Raw genomic sequence first — 24,011 nt, forward strand, 5'->3', positions numbered from 1 at the left:
CCAGTTGTGAGGGGGTGGGGGTGGGGAGTTTGGCCTCCTAGACACTGTCTAGGGGCCATAGGATTACTCTCTCCATCTCTCAGTAGAAAGCAACAGAGTCTTCTGGTGCATTAAGGACTAACTGCTGTGGAATTTTTAAAATGGGAAGCAGTGTTCTAAAATAAATAATTAAATGACGGGATAATACTAAATGTTTGTGTAACGCTTTTGAAGAGCTTCACATGCATTATCAGTTTGTAATACTTTTACAACAACCCTGTAAGATTAGTCAGTGTTATTATCCCCCCCATATTACAATGAAATTCAACCCACCTCCACACACCCCAGGCCTGGCTTAAGACCTTTTGTTTGCCCAGTGTGGAAATCGAATGGCACTGTCCACGCACATATACACACACCCACACTTATTAGCATGAAATACAATCCTCCATAAAGTTTTCCTGTGCAAGCCTTAAGGAAATTACTGGGCACTGAGCAATGGATTGTGTCTGAAGGGTCAGCTCTTTCTGTTTACCACCATATTGCTGTCATTAGTGCTGCCCAGTGTAGCTGCTTCGCTATTCATCATGGTATGTTTGCCTCTGCCCGAACCTCCTTATGAAATAAACACAATGCTTGCCTTTAGCTAATGGAAGTAATATATGGATAGAAATATGGAAGACTGGAGTAGTGAAATGAAGGTTTCACTGCAGACCAGGTCCGCAGCCTGGGGGTCATTTTGGACTCCCAGCTGTCCATGGAGGCTCAGGTGTCAGCTATGAGCCGGACAGCGCTGTATCAACTCCATCTGATACGGCGGCTGCACCCCTTCCTTCCCGACCATCTGCTCCCATCGGTAGTACATGCCCTGGTCTCCTCTCGTTTAGACTACCGTAATGCGCTCTACGTGGGGTTACCCTTGAAGACGGTTCGGAAGCTGCAGCTGGTACAGCACACGGCGGCTCGCCTGATTAAAGGCAGCCGCCAGCGAGATCACATCACTCCAGTGCTGAAGGAGTTGCACTGGTTACCAGTTGTTTTCCGGGCCAAATTCAAGTTGTTGGTTTTGACCTTTAAAACCCTATATGGTTCCGGCCCAGCCTATCTTAAGGAGCGCCTCCAGCAACACCAGACAGGCCGCTTAACAAGATCAGCCTCGGATGGCCTTCTCTCTGTCCCATCAGCCAGGACAGCTAGACTGGTGGGGACGAGGGAGAGGGCCTTTTCTGTGGTGGCCCCCACTCTGTGGAACTCCCTCCCTAGGGAACTCCGTCATGCCCCCTCTTTAATGAGCTTCCGTCGTGCATTAAAAACGTGGTTGTTCAGGCAGGCATTTGGGGTGGGTTAGGGTATTTAAAAAAAAATTTATGGTAGAATTTTATTGTTTTAAATTGTTTTATGGTGTGTTGTACATCGCCCAGAGTGGCTGGGTGACCAGCCAGATGGGCGATTAATAAATTTAATAATAAAAAATAAAAGGTTCCATTCCTTTTGATACCATTGTTTGTCTTTTCTCTCGTTACTGTCTACATCTCTCTTAGGCAGGACGTTTCCTGTTGACCAGTTTTTTCTGGAAGATGCAATTGAGGTGACTCGGTAAGTAATCTCAGAAATAACTATGGGTGTCTAGCGTGCCTTTTACATAATTTTGGATCGTTTCACTGTGTATTCAGATTTAAACTATTGTTTCTTTGGGTTCCTTCTTGTTTGAGGGCCTCAACAGATTATAGAATAACCACCTTTTATTATAACCCAATCTTCCCCAATCTGGTGCCCTCCAGACCTGTTGGGTTACAACTCCCAGCATGGCTGGCTAGGGCAGGCTGGGAGTTGTAGTCCAACACATCTAGAGGGCACCAGCCTGAGGAAGGCTGTTATACCCTCAGCCAATAGTTACATAAGGTAATTTGCATTCAGTATTACTGTATTGTTCAAAGTAGAGCTTAAAATCAGGGATGTGCCCAGAATCAATTATGCAAAGAGTGGCTAAAACAATTGTACATTTTATGTCCTGGCTACTTTATATAATTTATATCTTTAAGAACTCACTGCTGTGGAGTGGGTATTGACGGAAAGGCGGCTCATGCATACTTTATTAAGAACTTCTATTTGTTTTGTTTTTACTTGAGCAGTAAAGGGCATGGGAGGCAGGAAACAGAGTGAGAGGAGTCTGGAATTGATGACCCGGTAGGTCATAGGGTGCTTCCAGATGGAGGGGTCCTAGCACTAACAATCAGAAGGCACTGTGCAGCTATTCTATCTAATCTTACTAGGGATGTACGAAATCCCTTACCTCCAGTCCACCGGGGGTCCGCGGGGGGGGGGGGAGGCAATCTCTTCCTCCTCCCCCCCAATCCATCCAGGCTGGCCACCAGCTCCACAGGGCTGGAGAAAGTCGATAGGGCCGGCAGCCATTGCCGTGCCTTATCTCTGTGTAAGTCAGTCCCCCGGACGCAAATGGTGTAGCGGGCGCCATTTGCGGCCGTAAAGCTGGTCAATTAGCCTAAATGCAGCCATTTACGGCTGCATTTAGGCTTATCGACGAGCTTTACGGCTGCAAATGGTGGTGGCTTAGTGGTTAAGACGCTGAACTGCAGACTGGAAGGTCGGCGGGACAGCAGTTCGAGGCCCGAGTGCTGCGTGACGGAGTGAGCTCCCGTCTTCAGTCCCAGCTTCTGCCAACCTAGCAGTTCCAAAGCAAGAAATTGCAAGTAGATAAATAGGTACCGCTTCGGTGGGAAAGGTAACAGCGTTCCGTGCACCTCAGTGTTCAGTCATTCCGGCCACATGACCACGGAAGCATCTTCGGACAGCGCTGGCTCTTCGGCTTAGAAATGGAGATGAGCACCACACCCTAGAATCGGACACGACTGGTTGGGGACATCTTTACCTTTTTATGCCATTTGCATCCCTGTTTTTGGCCGTGATAGGCTACGCAAATATTTGCGTAGCCTATCATGTGAATAGGGATGCAAATGGCATCCAGTATGCCATTTGCATCCCTGTTCACGTGATAGGCTACGCAAATATTTGCATAGCCTATCACGGCCAAAAGCGGGGACGCAAATGGTATAGCGGATGCCATTTGCAGCCGTAAAGCTGGTTGATTAGCCGCAGCCATAAATGGCTGTATTTAGGCTAATAGACCAGCTTTACGGCTGCAAATGGCTCCCACTACGCCATTTGCGTCTGGGGGACTGACTTACGCAGAGATAGGGCAAGACAATGGCTGCTGGCCGTATCGTCTTTCTCCAGCCCTGCAGAGCTGGCGGCCAGCTCCACAGGTTCGATGTGGACAGGGATCCGCCCCAGATGGATCCCACAGGGAGGCGGAGGTGAATGATCCATTCTGCCACGGACTCCAGGGGAAGTCCGTGGCGGAATTCTCTAACATCCCTAATTCTTACTTAATGGATTTTCTGCAGTAAGAAAAAGAAGTGCTGGGAAAATGTGGGGAGGAAAGATGATGTCTAGACTCCCGATAAAATTCCTTGCATGAGGCAGGGTGAGAATGCATTAAAAGCCTCTTCTGGGAGCACCTGTATAGGCAGGAAGCAAATGCGGCAGAGAGCCAAGGAGCTGGGCCAAAGCACTGAAAATCTTCACATCAGCCTCTGATAGCCCTGCCCAGCCCAATACAGTTCTGGTTCATTTTGAGTCATCTCTGTATATTGGCTAAATACTTCATGAACTTAAAAAAAAAATTAATCTCTATGGGTGTTAGATACCTGCTTTTAAAAAACAGACTGCTGTGATACAAGATGCTTGAGCAAATGCCACATTTTTTACTTGTGCAATAGAATGGTAAAATGTGTAGCGCAGAATATACAGTCTCCCCTAAAGTGCTTTGTAGCCATTGGCCTGGTTCACATGATCACCGTGGCTTAAACATGGTGGCTTGTTTAAGCTGCAGCATGTGTTGGTTTGTGCTGGGCGCCATTTGCCAAATTACCCGCCCAGACATGGCTTGTCATGTTGTATCAATCCAGGCTTGTTGGAGGGGGAAACAACCCTCAAATAACCCATGGCCTGTTGTTGGGTTATTTGACGGTTGTTTCCCCTTCCAACAAATTGTGCTGCCCGGGTTTGGACAACGTGACAAGCTGTGCCTGGGCAAGTAATTAGGCAAATGGTGCCTGGCAGGAGCTAGCAACATGAGATTGTGTGAAATGAGTCATTAAGTGTGTCAGCACAATCCAAAAGGTCTAAATTTCTGCTTGAAGCAGCTGCCTATTTTTAAAAAAGCGTGGATTGCAGATTACTTTTAGCCATGCCTTATTTCTCTGCTTGTCTTCAGCTATGTCTTGGAGCATGGTAGTCCGTACATGCGCAGTGCGAAGCAAGCTCCAGGCAAGCAAGCAAGACACTTGCGGACTGCTGCAGAGGAAGTAGAGGAGGATCTAAAGCGGGCTGGCCTGGTGCAGAGTACAGTGACGGTCAAGGATTCAGTCCCAGACCAGCAACTGACATTCCTCCAGCTGCTGATACGCTACAAAGGTAACCTTTCTTATGTATGCACTGTAGCCATTTATTCTTAAGAATTCCATTTTGGATTTAAAATATTGGATGCACGTCCAGAAAGGTATTTTCAAATCTAAATCGTTTGCATGTGCATGTCACAAGCAAATCCATATAGAGTTGTATCAAGGTCCACAGTCTAGAGCAGCCATGCTGGTTGGGAATGATGGGAATTGCAGTCCAACACATCTGGAAGGCACCAGGTTGGGGAAGACCAGTCCAGAGGCCTGTATGTGCAGAGGCTTCCCATTCTCTTCTAGGGAACAGAGATTCTGCTAGCCCTTCTGAGAGGCTGTCATTGTGCATGCTGACTATTAGTTGAGAATTGCACTTGTGAATTTCAAGTGTGCAATTGGAGGTACTGAATCATGGCTAAAATATTTTCCATTGGGGGGAATAACTGTGACATCTCCCCCGCGCCCACCCCTTTTTCAATATCTGAATCAGTATGAAACCACATCAAATGTTTAAATTGAGAAAATGCACAGCCAGCATGATAGATCAAGATAGGGCATGGGGCTGAATGAAATGGGCAAAGGAGGTAGGGGCAATAGACGGAGAAGTGAACGAGAAGTCTGGTGCAAGAGAAGGAAGAGCTGGGGTGTCCACAGGTGTGATACATTGTGGCAACAGAGTCCAAGCTAACTCTCAGTGCACCTTCCTAAATTTGTGACCATATGGGAGTGCAAGACACTTGTCATGGGAAACTCAAGGGTTACGAAGGAGCAAAGGGCTGTCGAAAGACAAGGCTGTGTCTTTGAAAGGATGAAGGCAGATGTAACATCTTAAAGGTGCCTAAGGAGGCTTCAAAGAGACGTTTGCTGCCTTTGAAACACACGCACATTCATGTCCTGATACAAACCGGAAACAGGGGAAGGGCTATACCTCAGTGGCACAGCGTGTACTTTGCATCCAAAGGGTAGTATGAGAGCCAGTGTGGCGTAGCGGCTAGAGTGTTGGACTGGGAGCCCAGAGATCCGGGTTCTAGTCCCCACTCAGCCGTGGAAGCTCACTGGGTGACTTTGGGCCAGTCACAGACTCTCAGCCCAACCCACCTCACAGGGTTGTTGTTGTGAGGATAAAAGGGAGAGGAGGAGGATCATGTAAGCCGCCTTGGGTTCCTTGCAAGGGGAAAAAAGGCGGGGTATAAATGCAATAAATAAATAGTATCCAATGTTAGTCCTATATAGAGTAGATCCATTGAAACGAATGGGACTTACGTTGAGACTAACTTAAGTTTCATTCATTTCAATGGGTCTACTCTACTAGGAGTAACATTGGATACTACCCAAAGGGTCCCCGGTTCAAACCCAAGCATCTCCAGGTAGGGCCTAGGAGAGACCCCTTCCGGAGAGCTGCTGCCAGTCCATGTAGACAGTACTGAGCTAGGGCCTAGGAGAGACCCCTTCTGGAGAGCTGCTGCCAGTCCATGTAGGCAGTACTGAGCTAGGGCCTAGGAGAGACCCCTTCTGGAGAGCTGCTGCCAGTCCATGTAGGCAGTACTGAGCTAGGGCCTAGGAGAGACCCCTTCCGGAGAGCTGCTGCCAGTCCATGTAGGCAGTACTGAGCTAGGGCCTAGGAGAGACCCCTTCCGGAGAGCTGCTGCCAGTCCATGTAGGCAGTACTGAGCTAGGGCCTAGGAGAGACCCCTTCCGGAGAGCTGCTGCCAGTCCATGTAGGCAGTACTGAGCTAGGGCCTAGGAGAGACCCCTTCCAGAGAGCTGCTGCCAGTCCATGTAGGCAGTACTGAGCTAGGGCCTAGGAGAGACCCCTTCCGGAGAGCTGCTGCCAGTCCATGTAGGCAGTACTGAGCTAGGGCCTAGGAGAGACCCCTTCTGGAGAGCTGCTGCCAGTCCATGTAGGCAGTACTGAGCTAGGGCCTAGGAGAGACCCCTTCCGGAGAGCTGCTGCCAGTCCATGTAGGCAGTACTGAGCTAGATAGACCAGTGGTCTGACTCAGTATAAGGCAGCTTCCTCCACCCTCCCTAAATTGTGAAACTACCATCAAACCTTCTCAGTCCCAGAAGCAGTTTCTGAACTGTGGTGTTCTGAACGTTTGACTCCTCCCTCTAACCCCCACCCCCAAATAAACCTCTGGTGGCTAATCTTCCTTGCTTCTCCCCCTCCCAACTGCTAGGGAAAATTAGTTGCCAGAGAAAGAACCTCAAGTCCCATCAGTCCTCATTTATTGCCTTTAGGGAGGGAACCTTTAGAGTTCTGAACTGGCAGATGTGGGCTGCTTTTCATTTGGTGAGTGTAACGTGAGTGCAAAGCCCTGCTGTCTCTTACATAAAGATACTAACATGGAGTGGAGTAAAAACACTGAGGAGACAGAATGTATCAGTCCTTTCTGGAAAACAAGATGCCACAGTTGGCCTCCTGCTCTTTTCAGAGGCCTGACGCATTTGGAAGTGACTGTAGTTTGTACTCTTTTACTAAACACGTTACCTTACTAGGACTTTATCCTCCTGTGTTCATTTTTTCTTTCAGGGATTAGCAAATCAGTATTAAAAACAATGGCAACCATGGATTTAGACAAAGTTAATCTTGAATTAATTGAGGCCTTACTGGAGTGGATTGTCAGCGGCAAACATTCGTATCCACCAGGTAATGTCGTGAGAAACTTGACCTATTTCACAAGTTTATTCAACGGAGTCAGTTGAGCCCAGACATGCGCTGATCTTTTGAAGTTCTACTCTGCTCCTGTTTTGTAGGTTTTTGACATACAGTTTCAGAGCAAAATCGGACTTATATCCAAGTGGTACGCTTAGGATCAGGATGCAGGAGAATAAAAAATCTTACTACTATCAAACTTGGGATTTAGAATTTAAATATTTCTTAGCTTAGTCATAAACCCATCTACCTGCTTGTAAGCCCCACCATCCTGAATTTAATAGAAACAGTAAATGTAGAAATGGCAGATGTACTATTTTTGCTACTTCTCTACCTTTTTCTGAGAGGGGCTGCATTCAGACCCTACTTTGGAGGATCAGGAACGAGCCCTGTGCTTATATACATCTCTCTTCCCACACCCACTCCTCACCTTTCTGGTTGATCAAATCATAGTTTGCCCAGAAACCAAGTTCTGATTCTGATTTGTGATCCTAGTTTGCTGGTAACCTTTGGTTTGATCAATCTGTGGTTTGATCAAGCTGACAATCTGTGGTTTGATCGTTTCGACAATCATGGGGGTAAAGAAGTCATTGCGGCTTCTCCCCCCACCCCTGTAAGTGCCGTGCTCATGCCTGTTGTTTGCATAATTACGTCTGATCCTGGCGCACGGCGCAGTAGGGGTAACTTCATATCCACCCTACAACCCCTACCACAAGTCGTACTGCTGCATCATGTGTAATTACGCAAATGACGGGCACATGCATGGGGGTGGGGGAGCAGCAGCCACAATGGCTTCTTTTACCCCCATGATCGTGCAAACCCGGACATAGTGTAACACATTCACATGCAGTGACAAGCTATGGTTTGATCAAAGTAGAAAGCAGTGCACTAAGCACTGTGTGCAAGTGGATGAGGGAGCAGAGATGGGGTGTGCATAAGCACAGGGCATGTTCCTAATATTCCAAATCAAGATTTGGAGATTTGTCTGAATGTATCCAGGGCGTCTGCATAATAAGGCAAAGCTGAGAGGTGACATTTTTGCTATTGCTGCCTCTCTATGCTAGGAACACTTTCTCTGTTGAGTTTCTTCCTGTCACACAGCTGTTAAAGGCACAGGAGCCCCACATGCAAGGAAGAAAATGGAACCCAAGACAGGTTGGATTTGCCTACACACAAAGCACTTTATACATCTTGTGGGTAGATAGTCTTGTGTGTATGTGGAGCAACACACGTGTATGTGTGATTATCACTTTTGACAATGTATAATGCAAGGGCTGCATGGTTTTTCCAACTCAGCAGTGCTTTCTGTGCAGGAAAAATGCAACATGTGAAGCAGCAGAGGTGGCTCTATGACAAACGTGTGGGTAGCTACACAGAAACTGGGGTGGAGCCAAAATAGTTTTTGAGTTCTAGAAGACTATTCTATTAATTCTACCATTTAATTTTTTTTATATTTTTGCATACTCATGCCTAGGTGCAGTACTGATATTTTTGCCAGGCCTGGCAGAAATTAAAACTCTGTATAAGCAACTGCAGTCTAATGCACTCTTCAACAACCGGCACAGCAAACGGTAAGTCTAGAATATGCTTCTTTTAATCCACATTTTTTAAAATAAAAAGTATATTGATTTAAAGCTGATATTTCAATTTTTGAATGAATTTAAGGTACTGTATTCAAGAGTAAGATAACTTTTCTTCCTTGTTATTCTTTTACTCCCCGCACCCAACCCCCGCTCCCCCTAGAATGTAGCCATGCTTGGCTAGTCCATGGAGGTTGGTATTCTGTGCTTCCAAGTGGAACTTGAAAGATAATTGCAATGTCTATCATGGCCAGACATGCCATGATAGTGTGGAAGACCAGACATGCACTCCAAAGTGGAACTGCATTTCCCTGTGTCTGGTTACTGTGTGAAAGAACTGATACACAGATGAAAAAATACTCACAAAATATCCTAAACCTGCCCTCTGATCTTTTCCTCTTAGCTGTGTTGTTTATCCCCTCCATTCCTCACTTTCCAGTGAGGAACAACAGTCTGTGTTCCTTAAGCCTCCTGTAGGGGTCACCAAGATCATCATATCTACAAATATTGCAGAAACCTCCATTACCATTGACGACGTGGTCTATGTGATTGATTCGGGGAAGATGAAAGAAAAGAGGTACTTGGATGATTCGGGGGGCTGGGTGGGGAATAATTATCAAAAGCAGTGTGTACTGTATGAATATGGCCTATTTGTACAATACTCACTCTCCAGAATCACTATGCACAAGGAGATATCTGGCTCATTCACCTCCATGATGCATGTAGAATATAACATCTGAACTGGAAGATATTACATTTATTTGAACACAGAATCTCCCTAGTCCTTGGAAGCAGGATTTGGATTGCAAAATCAGGAAGATTCCACAGTATCTTCCATTGTGTTCTGTGCATAGTGAAGGATCATAGAATCATAGAATAGTAGGGTTGGAAGGGGCCTGTAAGACCATCGAGTCCAACCCCCTTCTCAATGCAGGAATGTAAGTCAAAGCGCAAGAGCACAAGATCCACTTCTGATCTCACCACTAATAGAAACTCTGGAGCTAAGCATTGCCTCAGTAGGCTTACAGCATTACAAACATTGACCTTTAACTGAGTTCTGTGCGTAAAACTGAGTGGGAGAGATCAGCATCTGTAATTTGTAATGGCAGCCACTATGATCCAGTGTTTATAGATCAGTGGCACAGGCCATGGAAAGCCCAAATTCAAACCCCAAATATCTTACATGCTCCCATGATTCAAACAAGTTACTATAAGCCTCAGTTCCCCCATCCTTTCATTATTATTTTTTTCTGGTTGTTGCTCCATCTGCTTTCAATTTTCCATGTGACTGGAGTTTTCTTTCACCTGCTGTCTATGACAGTTATTCCTTCTTCTTATAAAACCTAAAGTTTTCACTTGACTTTCTTCCATTAATGTACATTTTCCCGCTCTGCTTTTACAAATGTAAAAGTGGGAACTTGCTTTAATTTTAACAATGTTTAGCCACTGTATTTCATGAAGGGTCTATGCTTTAGGGTGTAAGCCTTCAGGCAGTGTCTTAAATCCAGTGGTGTGTGAGCAGGCTTCCCCCTTGATCTCCTCCCTCCTGCAGCCCTCCACATATCTTCCAAGTCAGCCACGGAAGGTCCCCCAACCCCTCGCAGCAGGTTTGTGGGGGCATGTGGGGGGCTGCAGTAGGGAGAAGAAAACTGTTCAGAAGTAGTTTCTGTTCCACTGGCAGACGGTCAGCATTGGATACAGCACAGTGACTTGTTAATTTTAAAAAAAATCTTTCTGAATAAGAATAAAGATTGCAAAACAGTGTGTAACTATGCTGTAAAAATGTTCAATAGTCATCCCAAAGTACCCAGTCTCCTGGTTTTTCTACTTCCTAGTTTCCCAAAGACTTATCTTAATATTCCAAAAATTGTTCCATACTTCCCTCTGCATAGGTATGACCCAAGCAAAGGCATGGAAAGCCTGGAGGATACATTTGTGTCGAAAGCCAATGCCTTGCAAAGGAAAGGCCGAGCAGGTCGCGTAGCCTCTGGGGTTTGCTTCCACCTCTTCAGTAGCCATCATTATAATCACCATCTTTTAAAGCAGCAGTTACCTGAAATACAAAGAGTGCCTTTGGAACAGCTCTGTCTCAGGTAAATCATTCTTCCACCTCCAGCCGCTGCATCGAACCTGTGCACATCCTGTTGTCCCATCTTGTAAATTGTGATTTCCCCTTATTTCCATTCTAAAGTTCCTCTCCCTCCTACTTAAATCCCAGTCCTTACTTCTGCCAAATGCTTTTGCTTAGCCCTGGCTCTGCTTCTTGAGAAATGCATGAGTTGATTGCCTGACTTCCCCTGTGTGGCTCGCTAACAAAGGGCAGCACACGATGGATCTGAAGGTTCCACGTTCTAGTCCAAGTTGCTCCTGCTAGAATCCCCCTCTTGGGAGGCCCCATAGCTCAGTGACATAGCACGTACTTTGCATACAGAAGGCTCCAGGTTCAACTCCTGGCACTTCCCATTCAAAGAATCAAGTAGCACTAGCGTCTCTAACGTGGTGCCCATGGGCGCCCATCAGGCTTCCTGCTCTTCCTTACTTTTATGTTGTTAAGTTTTTCTTTCTTTCTTTCTTTCTTTCTTTCTTTCTTTCTTTCTATCTATCTATCTATCTATCTATCTATCTATTTATAACTGGTAGACTGATATGCTGCAAAGCGAAGTGCTGCCCTCTCACACCATCTTTGTTTGGGTTCAAAAAAGTAGCTTTGTGTTTTGGAGCTCAGACCCCACCCCTGCCTTGTGCTTAAATTCTTGGGCAAATTGTTTATCTTTTAGCCTCCCCTATTTGCCTTCTGGGAAATGAGTGTTTTGTGACCAGCCCCACCCACCATGGCAGCCAATTTATGCATGGCTAAGCCTCCCCACTCCTCTGATTTTGTGGAAGCATCCACAGTATTCCCTCGAAATTTCAAGTGTGCCCACTGACCCAGAAAATGTTGGGGCCTCCTGAAGTAGCAAGTGTTGGGAAAGACCTCTCTCTACCTGAGAACCACTGCCAGACAGATTAGACATAAGAACATAAGAAGAGCCCTGCTGGATCATACCAAGGGTCCATCTAGTCCAGCATTCTGTTCACACAGTGGCCAACAAGCTGTCGATGGGAAACCCACAGGCAGGACATGAGTAGAGCAGCACCATGCCGTTCACATTCCCCAGCAACTGCTGTACATAGGCATACTGACTCAATATTGGGTTAGATGGACAAATCATCTAACCTGGTCTAAGACAGTTTCCCATCTTCCTTGCACCTTTTTGGAGAGGGAAGGCATGGATGCTTGGTTCAACATCAGAGTTTGTGCGGTGAAAACCACATGCAATCCCATGGCCGGCACTTAGAGATTATTGGGTCACCAAGGACAGAAATTGCCCATAGACCTGGCCTAATCAAGGCACCCTTATTTCCCTGGTCAAGTTCTAACTCCTTTTTTTAATTAGAGTTCCTATATTCAGATTCTGGCATGAAGGCACAAGCTACCCAAAAGTGCATCTTCCTATATCTTATTCAGTGCTGACTTCACGTGCTCCTCAGATCCTGTTGTTGGCTATTCAGAAAACACAAGATGAAAAAAAAGTTCTCAGTGGAGTTCAGCCAAATCAGATGAAATGATTATTTCCTCCCTCTTTTCCAGAATTAAGATATTGGAAATGTTCTCCATGCATAGCCTTCATTCAATTTTATCACGACTGATCGAGCCCCCCGCAACCGAATCGTTACGTGCATCAAAGCTGCGGCTGCAGGATGTAGGAGCCTTAAGTTCAGATGAAAAGCTCACTCCCTTGGGGTATCATTTGGCTTCCTTGCCTGTTGACGTAAGGATTGGGAAGCTTATGCTGTTTGGCACCATCTTTCGCTGTCTGGACCCTGCGCTGACAATAGCAGCAAGCAGGGCCTACAAGTCGCCTTTTGTAAGTACTGTTGCTGTAATCTAGCTTTCCCTGACCTGGTGCCCTCCAAATGGGTTGGACTACACCTCCCAATGGCCTTGCTATCTGGGGATGATGGGAGTTGTAACACATCTGGAGAGCACCAGTTTGGGAAAGGCTGATGTAAGCCATGTCTACATGTACATAGGGATATGATTCCTAAGATTTTTAAATAAGGATACCTACTAAAAGAACTAAGCCTGGAGACAATTTTAATGACAATTGAATGTAGTTTGAGAGAGCTTTCACTTCTCATGATGTATACGTAGAACTATATATTTTATTATTGTCACCTCTAGTCATAGAGGTTTTGCGGGGGGGGGGGGTGTTCTTGAAACAATAGAAAAACTTGCCAAACTTGTTTACCAGAGGCGAAAGTGGGATGAATGTGCACACTGGGAACAGCAGTCTTTCTTTCAAACTTCCTTCAGCTTTCTGAAAAAAACTCTAATCTGCCTCCAGCCTATAAGAAGCAAGGGCCCTCCTGTCAATTCCCTGAAAGTTGCTTAGCTCTCATTCTCTAAGAAAATGAAACAAGAATTACCTTGGTATATCAGACACTGAAAGTCCATCTGGTTCAGCAGTGTATTTCCAACATTTGTCAGTCAGATGCTCCTGGGAAGTTCAGTTAGGGCATTACGGGCTAACCTTCCATTGGGGTTATTCCCAACATCTGGTAAGATGATACACTACCTCAAAACATGGACTTTCCCCCATGAATTTGCCTAATCTTTTCTAAAAGTATCCCTGCTAGTGACCATCACAACACTTAGAGGCAAAGAATACCATACACTGAGTATGCATTAAGCCCCTGACTGTATTTTCAGTGTTAGCAGATATGAGAGCCAGTGTCTAGAACTGCATGAGGGAGACCTGGGTTCAAATCCACACTCAGTGACAAGGCCTTGGGCAAGCCTAAACTACCTCAGAGGCTTATTGTGGTATACAATTGAATAGCCATAGGTATATCACTGCATTTTCTGGTGGAAGAATAGAATACAAATATGATAACTGTGTCTGTAAATCTGTTCCTACTATGAAAATATCATTGCACATTTCACCCTTGTGTATGTCCCTTTCATGCGTTTTATAGCGTGTAGTTTGCATCCTTCTTGCATAACCCTTGCAGAGTTCACTGTATAAATCAGAACTCTGATAGACTGTTTAATTTTAAATGTGCCAGCTGTATAACTATGTGGGGTATTTTTTAATTTCAAAGATTTCTCCATGGGACAAAAGAGAGGAGGCATTCAAGAAAAAGCTGGAATTTGCAATAGGAAACAGTGATTATCTGGCTCTTCTCCAAGCATATAAGGTGAGGAATAAAATTCTGTCTTGTGGTTCATCTCCAAAGCTGGTTTTGTTATAGGCCCTCTCAGGATATGAGATGGCAGTGTAACATTTTAAATTTCTACTATTTAGGGATGGCGCCTGGCTTCAAAAGAGAATTTTCAAGCTAGTTACAGATTTTGTAGAGAAAACTTTTTATCAGAAAATGTTCTTCAGGTAAGTTAACGTTCTTATTCAGAGTTTTGATTTTAAAAGTGCCTTGATCCTCTTGTTGAATACTTTTGTTCCACCTTCCTCTTCCTGCTGTGCCACCTCCTTTTTTTCTCCTACATAACAAAATGTTGTTAGAGGTGCCGGGGCATGGTTTGAAGGCACCTGAGGCAGCCACCTTGCTGAAGCTAAGCAGGTTTGGGTCTCATCAGTGCTTGGAGGGGAGACTACCTGGGCACCACATGTAATCACCTTGAGTTTCATGATGGAAGAAAGGTGGGTTATAAATGTAATAAAATAAATAGATAAATAAATAGGTTTAACTTTCATTTATCGGAAATGTGTCTATATGCAAATTGTATCCTGGGCCTGTTTGCTTATGTTTAAGGTTTTCTCCCATTTAATTCCACCATGTTACTGGCAGATTAACTACAATCCCCAGAAGAGAGAGATCTGGGTTTTTTTAGCCTTGAGCAGGCAGGTGATGCAAAAGGGGAAAAACTGAGCACAGGATAAGATTGGCATGAAGACCGCATCTCACAACTGTGCAAGACAGGCTGTTTGCTGTGTGTGCTCTTTCTTTCCTCCTTTTGCCATCATACTGCTATTACCCTCTGACTACAGGTTGTTAACTCGGGAGGAACGGAACTGCAAGCTGAATCTCTAGACACCACAGAGCGAGCTTCAGCCTGTTTCTCTGTATTCCATTTGGATCAAAGCATGCAGTGTAAACCGCATGACCCAGCAACTGTGGGACTATTCCTTGGATGCTCTTAAGTATGTGGCCAAAACCCAGATTCTATTTGAAATGACTTTATTAAACTTGAGAAGGGGGGGGTGGGATCGGAGAGAAATCAAGCAACATACAGTGTAGAAGAACATAAACTAAGAGCGCAATCCTATGCATGTTTAGATGGAAGAAAGTCCTACAACTCCCAACATTCTCCAATCAAGCGTTCTGGAAGTTGCAGGACTTTTTCTGTCTAAACACTGGAGAGCTACTGCCAGTCCAAGTAGGCAATACTGGGCTAGATGGACAGTCTGACCTCATATTAGGCAGCTTCCTGTGCTCCTAACTGCATGTCAGTGAGTTTTCACACTTCCTTCAGGAGAACCGTTGATATCAGCTTCCTCCAAAGTGGTGCCCTCCAGACGTTTTGCACAATTCCCAGCATTCCTAGCCATTGGCCAGCTGACTGATGCTGATGGGAGTTGAAATCCAAAGCATCTGGAGGGCACCAGCTTGGAGAAGGCTGATTGACATATTGCCTAGTCTACTGAGAAATTCCTGCATAGCTGCTAGAAAAACCATGTATGTTGTAGAGGATTCTGGGGTGTGTTCTTGGGCATGGATGGGCAGAAGGTAGATTAGGATATACTAGTAGCCATCTGGGTGATGTGCAGTAGGTCAGCAAGGGTTTTTGACTCCCAATTGTCTAATAATAGCAAAAACTAAAAAGCTTTCCCTCTAAATTAGGTTGCTGAAAAAGAATGCTTGAGAGAAAAGCAGGACTGTGCCGCTGGTTCTAGTTGTTGTTGTTCTAGTACTGATTACAAATTCCTGGGGTGAGCATGTGCTTAGAAACACCCTGTTCCTTAATTCTTAGTGTATGTCCACCCACCTGAGCCACTGTTTTGCACCTGGCTCCAGTTGGTGGAACGCAAGGTTTTAGTAAAAAAAAAAAAAAATCCCACAAACCTGAAGTCTGCCCACTGCTGTTCTGGGGCACATGTTCAGTTCACACGACACATTGGCCAAGCCTCTTGAGCCACACTGTTGCCTCATGTGCAGTGAGAAGATGCCCTAGAAAGGCATCCAACACAGTTGCATGTTGCAGAGAAAGGTTGTTAGGGGTGGGCAAGCTGTCACTCCTACCAATTGCCATTGATTGCCATTACTGATCTTCACATTGATGAGCCCCTAAAAAGTTTTGGAAGACCATTAGGGTTGCCTGGCACACAGCTTGAAGGTCACTAATCTATGCCATATATGGTTAGGGTAGAGAATTGACATACTGGGAACCCAGCAACCATTATATATTTCCTCCAGACATATTTCTACATATAGATTTATGTTTCCACAGCAGAGAGATTCCACATATCTTCCAGCCTTAACTTTCCGTCTCCCCAGCTGTGCATCAGTGACTGTGAGCAAAATAAAGTGATCTGCAGTCCAGACATGGCCTATACATCTTCTGTTGCACACCACTGGTGTGTGAAAAATGGGAAAAAAAGGACATCACTGGATATAGTTCAGAAATATTATTTTAAAACACTCTTCATTCTTCAATGGTGTCTGTTCTCTCCCCCCCGCTTCATAGGAAATGGCCAGTTTAAAAAGGCAGTTCACTGAACTGTTGTCTGATATTGGATTTGTTAAAGAGGGACTCAGAGCCAGGGATATCGAGAGGAGGTGGTCTCAAGGAGGAGATGGCGTTCTTGAAGCTACAGGAGAAGAGGTAACAGGAGCAGCAACAGAGGGAGGGTTGACCTTTTCTACTGAATTTGTCCCTTTTTTGTACTAATCATTAGCTTCCTTTTGGTGTTCTTCCTCTTGACTTGTGCCACTTTACTCATCCGTTCAGGTAGAAGTACAAGTAATGGCATTAATACTTCCCTTACCCCCCACCTGCTGACACTTTCTACTGTAGCCCCTTGTCAAGTTCCAGCAGATTCTCAGAATAGTTAGAGCCTTTGGGGAGGGGCCATAGCTCAGTGGCAAAGCACACGGTTTGCATGCAGAAGATTGCCGGTTCAATCCCTGGCATCTCCAGGTAAGGTTGGAAACTGTCCTGCCTGTAACCCTGGAGAGCTGCTGCCAGTCATTGGCAACAATACTGGGCTAGACGGGCCAATGGTCTGACACAGTATAAGGCAGCTTCCTATGTATTTTGCCCAGTGATGTTGAACTTCCTGCTTGAAGAATGTATGAAAAATCCTTTCCTTTCAAACTGGTTAGAAAACTTTGGTACCCTTGTGACATATGTCCTGGTTCAGAGGTTCTCTCAAATAATGTTACTAGTATGTAGGCAACCCTGGATTACTTGTTTAACTAAACATAATTAGATTCCTCCGAAAACCAGATGCCATCTTACAGTGAGGTAAATTTTTCCCTCTAAATAGAGGTCATAGAGTTTTTTTATTTCCAGAAATCACATTCTCAGACAAGATCTGTCTTTTGTCTGTTTACTATTACAATATCAGCATAACAGTACTAAATACAAGGCTTATGTATAGATTCAAACACCTGCTACATTCAACATAATTTTAAGTCAAGGCTTCTAAGCAGAGCAACAACTATCAGTCTCAGTGACAGTCAGCATGAAGCTTACCAGCCTCATTCTCCAAACAGTTAGAAGTTACTCTATGTTTCGAATCGAATTCCATGTGTTTAGAATTCCCTTTATATACTCTGAGGCTATTAAACATGTTTAGGTTGTTTTTACACCCTAAACATGTTTAAACCACCCAGAGAGCTTTGGCTATTGGGCGGTATAGAAATGAAATAAATAATAAATAAATTTACTTCATAAATTTATGTTCACATTCCTAAGACTACATTTCTGTTTAAATCAATATGTCTAAATAATAATGTTGAATTTCAAACTTCTTATCATGATAAATGATTGTAGCAATATACATGTAAAAACATTCCAGAATCCTATGACATGTTACAGGTGTGTTTGTGAATAATAATAATAATAATAATAATAATATATAATTATATTATAATAATATAATAAGAAGAATTATTTCTCTGACTCCCTCCTGTCTTGTGAGTATATCTTCTCAAAATGCATCTCTTATTTTTATGAACTGGGAAACTTCCTCCTATTATTTAGGCCTAGGAAGGGTGATATTGTCATATAGGACACAGAATTCATATTTTTAAACATATCTCTTTAATCATAAGGGCTAGAAACTTCCTTTTAAATACATGCACACACTGGATTCTTGGGGTCCTGAGCCAGTTGTCATATGCTGCCCATTTCCATGCCATCATCTGCACCAATTGCAATGTGCATACTCTAACTTGTAGCATTTTGTTTATGTCGCAGGCAAATGCCAATGCAGAGAATGTCAAGTTGATATCTGCCATGTTATGTGCTGCTCTGTATCCCAATGTAGTTCAGGTAAGAGAGTAGAGTGAATGAGTGTGTGTGTACATATGGCACCTGCCTTCCTGCATCAGCTCAGTAGTTTTAGGTTGTATGCTTGAAAGCTGGGCCACTTGATACTAGTGTGTTTTTTCCTAAAGGGGGAGCTAGTGATCTCTCTGGAAATATTCTACAAACTCCATACAGTAGCAGCGTCCAAACAGTGGCAATAGAGCAGCTTGCAGCTTACAAACTGATCAAGAAACAAATAGAAGCTAGCAGGGAAGTGCTGGCTGCACACCTATGTATTAAACCATCAGTAGTGTTTCCTCCATTTTCTCTAAGTCCTTGGCTCCGAGAGACCCTGGAAGAAGATAAAAGTGAACCGGGGGGGGGGGGGTGTACCAGTGCCAGTAGCCTGAGCAGTAGGGCTGCAAAGCAGAGTGTCTCTGATTTCAGGATGTTGAGTGTGTGTGTCCCACCACCCCTTTCTCTTACCACTTCATTCCTCTGGGGCATTGAGGGTTGCCCCAGCTAGAGACAAGATGTTGGGAGACATGGGAGTTATACTCTGTTTTTGAAATAAAAATAATTTGGGAAGACACTCTGGCTGAGTTTTGTTCACACAAGGTCTATCTAAACTCGCATGGGGTCTAACTCTGGATTACCTTTCCAGAGCACCAGGCTAAAACCATTTTGTTTTCTCAGGCTTTTAAAGTATTTTAATTATATACATTTTATCTTGTATCTGCTCTCTTTTGTTGGTTTATATTACATATTTGCTTGTTAAGCTGTTAATTTCTGTATATCAACCTGGAATATGAAGGGCAATGTGTAAATATTTTAGATAAATAAAATAAAGATACATACCAAATTTAGAGTATTTCTCCAAGCCAGATTAGCTGCCATCCCTCAGGAGTGCATAGCTGGCATGCAACTCAACTGGCTTAACAGCTCTTTCTTCTTCAGACAACCTCATGAGTACTCTGTGCTTGAGACACAGTGGCCCTGGTGCAGACATAATGCTGCTAGTCTCTTCACCCTGCTTAACACTCACAGGGTTCCCACCTAGAATCATAGAATAGTAGGGTTGGAAGGGGCCTACAAGACCATCGGGTCCAACCCCCTGCTCAATGCAGGAATCCATGTCAGAGCATCCCTGACAGATGGCTGTCCAGCCTCGTCTTGAATGCCTCCAGTGTGGGAGAGCCCACCACCTCCCTAGGTAATTGGTTCCATTATTGTATTGCTCTAACAGTCAGGAAGTTTTTCCTGATGTTCAGCCGGAATCTGGCTTCCTGTAACTTGAGCCCATTATTCTGTGTCCTGCATTCTGGGATGATCGAGAAGAGATCCTGGCCCTCCTCTCTGTGACAACCTTTCAAGTACTTGAAGAGCGCTATCATATCTCCCCTCAGTCTTCTCTTCTCAAGGCTAAACATGCTCAGTTTTTTCAGTCTCTTCTCATATGGCTTTGTTTCCAGTCCCCTGATCATCTTTGTTGCCCTCCTCTGAACCCTCTCCAGCTTGTCTGCATCCTTCTTCAAGTGCGATGCCCAGAACTGGACACAGTACTCAAGATAAGGCCTAAGCAGTGCTGAGTAGAGCAGAACTAGTACTTCACATGATTTGGAAGATATACTTCTTTTAATGCAGCCCAAAATAGCATTGGCCTTTTTTGCAGCCACATCACACTGTTGGCTCATATTCAGCTTGTGATCTACAACAATTCCAAGATCCTTCTTGCTTGTAATGTTGTTGAGCCAAGTATCCCCCATCTTGTAACTGTGCCTTTGGTTTCTTTTTCCTAGGTACAGAACTTGGCATTTATCCCTATTACATTTCATTCTGTTGTTTTCTGCCCAGTGCTCCAGCCTATCAAGATCCCTTTGAATGTTGTTTGTCTTCCAAAGTATTAGCTACCCCACCCAATTTTGTGTCATCTGCAAACTTGATCAGCATTCCCTGCACCTTCTCATCCAAGTCTTTAATAAAATTGTTGAAGAGCACTGGGCCCAGGACTGAGGCCTACAGTACCCCACTCATTACCTCTCCCCAGTTTGAGAAAATCCTATTGATAAGCACTCTGTGTCCGATTCTGTAGCCAACTGTAGATCTACCTAATAGTTGTTTCATCTAGCCCACTTTGAGCTGTTTGCTCGTCAGGATATCATGGGGCACTTTGTCAAAAGCTTTGCTGAAGTCGAGGTATATGCTGTCCACAGCATTCCCACAGTCCACAAGGGAGGTTACCTGATCAAAAAATGAGATCAGATTCATCTGGCAGGATTTGTTCTTGACAAATCCATGTTGGCTTCAAGTAATCACTGCATTGTTTTCAAGGTGCGTACACTGATTGCTTTATAATCTGCTCCAGAGTTTTCCCTGGGATTGATGTCAGACTGGTCTCTACTTTCCAGATTCCTTCTTTTTACCCTTTTTGAAGATAGGGACAACATTAGCCCTCCTCCAGTCATCTGGAGGACCGTCCTTCACCCGTCCTCCATGATTTCTCAAAGATAATAATAGACAGTGGTTCTGAGAGTTCTTCTGCTGGTTCCTGTATTATTCTAGGATGCAGTTCATCTGGCACTGGAGATTTGAACTCATTCAAAGTAATTAGGTGTTCCTTGACGATATGCCTATCAATCTCAAGCTGCGATCCTGCCCCTTCAGCCTGTACTTCACCTTTGCCAGGGGCATTGTAGACCCTTTTTTAGGAGAAGACTGAGCCAAAGTAGGAATCTAGCACTTCTGCCTTTTCTTTGTTATCTGTTATCATTTTGCCATCCTTATTTAATAGTTGAATCACCATTTCTTTCCTCTGTCTTTAACTTTACCTTTACCAGACCTTTTGAAACCAGGGCTTGAAGCAAGTTTGCAAAACTGTTGGTTAGGAGATTCAGTGTTTTACTGCACCGGCAAGTCATGTGACGATCTTGCTTTGCAGTAGCAGTCTGCAGGCGTGGCTGCTTGTTCCCAATCAGTTCAGGGACTGTAGGGCCTGGCTGAGACTGGTGGGGAAAGTATCAACAGGGGGAGAGAAACTCTGCTGACAAGGTAGGGATTGTTAGAGAATACTTGGTTAGTACTGTATATAGTGCTTTCTCGTGGTGCACACAGTGCTTAATATGCATTAACTCAGTAATGCATATTAAACATGTTGGGCACTTAGGGAAAACAGTGTGTGTGTGCACGCGCGTGCGTATGTGTGTATATATGTATGTATGTATATATATATGGCCATTTTATAAATGCAGATCTGAGGCTGAAAGCAATTTGCTTTTCAAAAGCCATCCAGCAAACTCATGGCTGAGTTGAGCTTTCGACTACGATTTCAGGCATTTATCTCATGGTCACAGCCACTATGGTGCAGTTGTTCTGTAAAGCAAAGGCACCCAGCTTGCAGCATTCTGATATACGATGATTCTAATGTGCTCTTATTAGGTTTACAGACTTTGGAGCATCCCCGATGCTTTTATAAAAAACAAACATCTTTCCATGATACACCCATGTTGCTTTGGAAGAAGAAAGCAAAAGCCACAATCCGCTAGAAACTTCTCCTTCGCTACAATTCTGTTGAAATGAATGGGAGTTGCTTATGAGTAATTTTATAACTGTTCAGGTTTTTTTGTTTACAATTTTAGGTGAAAATACCAGAAGGGAAGTATCAGAAGACCAGTACAGGAGCTGTTAAAATGAAACCAAAAGCTGCGGAGCTGAAGTTTGTTACCAAAAAGGAGGGCTTCGTTCACATCCATCCATCCTCTGTAAACTACCAGGTGACTTCCCCACCCCCAGTCAGTAAAGCATAATCTTGTCTAGTTGTTACCCACACACATACCTGAACAACCTTCACAGTAGAGAAGCATGTAAATCAACTGGTAGTCTGTAGTGTGATTCCACATAGTTACATGTCTGTGAGCCTCATTGTAATTTGTTGGATGTCTGCTTCTGCAGTCATATAGTAGCTTTTTCTCCTTTTTCCTTCAACTTACTTCACCTATGTAAGGCTTCGCTAGAGGCTTTGAAATTCACCCAGCCCTCCACCTGGCTGTCCTATGCTGGCAAAGGGCTAACTTTCACCATCAGAATGTGTGGACTGTGTTGTACATTGTATAATTGATGCGACGTCTGTGGAACCCAACTGTTTTTTAATGTCTCACTGAAATTCTTTGGGGTTGACTGTTTCAGACAAGGCACTTTGATAGCCCCTACTTGGTGTACCATGAGATGATAAAAACCAGCCGGGTGTTTATTCGAGACTGCAGCATGGTGTCCGTGTACCCGCTGATCTTGTTTGGAGGAGGCCACGTGAACGTGCAGCTCCAAAAGGGCGAGTTTGTTGTTTCCCTGGATGATGGGTGGATTCGCTTTGTTGCAGCCTCTCACCAGGTAAGGAAATGAGCAAATCCCAACACATGCACAACACTTGTGATGTGGAAATTATTAGCACTGTAGCAAGATGATAGGGAGGGATGGTAAATCATTTCCTTGTACAGTCAGATAGAAAACAGGTTATGACCCTTAACCAAAGCCCCTTTGGGGCAATGTAGCTCATTGGCTGGAATGGATAACGCATATCAATTCCAGTAGGATTATAGCAACCTTGCCTAACCTGGCACCCTCCAGATGGTTTGGACTACAGCTCCAATCACCCCCAGCCAACATGCCAAATGGTGTGGCTGGTTGGGGATGGTGGGAGTTGTAGTCCAGCACATCTGCAGGATGCATGGTTGGGGAAGCCTGACTTATAGTGTAATATGGGCGGCATCTGGTCTAACCAATTTCTTGACTTTCCGAACCCCAAAAGGTCAGATCGTTGTTTATGGCTGCATGGCCTGGAGGTGACCAGCTGCTTTTAAGAACCAAACAACCTTCAGAAATATAGTCAGAGGCCCCCACCGCATAGGTACCATATCTCAGCAGTTCATTGGGATATTGCAATGCAATACAGCTTGCCCACCAGTTTCATGAACATAATGAATCCCAAACTGTAGAGGGCAAGACAACTTTATAATAAAGCTTCACCAAAGCTTAAATGTGCCCTCAAGTCTTCATCTGGAGACAAACAACGAAGAGTTGTGGCACCTTAAATGCTAACAAATTTCTTGTGGCATCAGACTTCTTCAGATGTGTGATGCATTCAACTGTAGGTACATAAATCATGAGTACAAAGAGAAGAAGAATGTTAACTAAGACAGCAATCCTAAGGCCCCTAGACAGCATCTGGGGGGCCATAGGATTATTCAGTTTCCTGGCTACAAGGTCAGAGACAGGGCTCCAACCTGGAAGCCAGGAAATAGCACTCCCTGCCCCCTCCCCCCTCATAGCCAGCACCAAGAGAACCAGGCTGGCTACCTCTCTGTGCTCAGAAAACGGAGCATAGAGATGGGAACCGGGGGCGGGGAGGTGAGACAGGTGGCTGCGATATATCATTTCCTGTGGCTGCCCCAGTCTCCTCTCCCCCTCTGAGGCGCTGCTGCCCACCTAGCAGAAATGCAGGGTAGCTGGAGCATGGAGGCGAAGATAACCTCCACTTTCCTCCCACCTAGCATTGGATATTCAGCAGCCTCCAAGTTCGGAGGCTGTGACAATGCACCTGGGATTGTGCCCTAAGTTAGGCCAAATGGTTGAACAATCCAAGTGTCTGAGGGTACTATGCAGAGCACAAGTGAATACAGACTCCAATCAAATGAGAAACATCCAAGTAATGTGGGCATGACCTAGATGAGCCAGTGTGGTGTAGCGGTTAGAGTGTTGGACTGGGAGTCGGGAGATCTGGGTTCTAGTCCCCA

At 44.6% G+C, this 24,011-nt stretch overlaps 1 protein-coding gene across 2 annotated transcripts in view; it reads left to right on the forward strand.

Moving 5' to 3' along the window:
- Positions 1-24,011, forward strand: part of DHX57 (DExH-box helicase 57) — a 52,815-nt gene that overhangs the window by 25,252 nt on the left and 3,552 nt on the right. Inside the window, exons 11-23 of one of the 2 annotated variants that reach the window (XM_084829138.1) lie at positions 1,521-1,575; positions 4,277-4,476; positions 6,988-7,104; positions 8,585-8,681; positions 9,094-9,267; positions 10,583-10,783; positions 12,322-12,598; positions 13,836-13,931; positions 14,039-14,122; positions 16,438-16,575; positions 18,175-18,249; positions 21,861-21,995; positions 22,408-22,608. In XM_084829138.1, coding sequence (XP_084685264.1) covers positions 1,521-1,575; positions 4,277-4,476; positions 6,988-7,104; positions 8,585-8,681; positions 9,094-9,267; positions 10,583-10,783; positions 12,322-12,598; positions 13,836-13,931; positions 14,039-14,122; positions 16,438-16,575; positions 18,175-18,249; positions 21,861-21,995; positions 22,408-22,608 — 1,850 coding nt within the window. Of the gene's footprint in view, positions 1-1,520; positions 1,576-4,276; positions 4,477-6,987; positions 7,105-8,584; positions 8,682-9,093; positions 9,268-10,582; positions 10,784-12,321; positions 12,599-13,835; positions 13,932-14,038; positions 14,123-14,740; positions 14,894-16,437; positions 16,576-18,174; positions 18,250-21,860; positions 21,996-22,407; positions 22,609-24,011 lie in introns of those variants that run through there. The other variant, XM_084829139.1, reaches the window with a different exon arrangement.

Source organism: Heloderma suspectum, chromosome 1 (genome assembly GCF_057233095.1).
Source record: "Heloderma suspectum isolate Gila_16-S chromosome 1, 16-S_ref, whole genome shotgun sequence".
In the NCBI taxonomy this organism is placed as follows: domain Eukaryota; kingdom Metazoa; phylum Chordata; class Lepidosauria; order Squamata; family Helodermatidae; genus Heloderma; species Heloderma suspectum.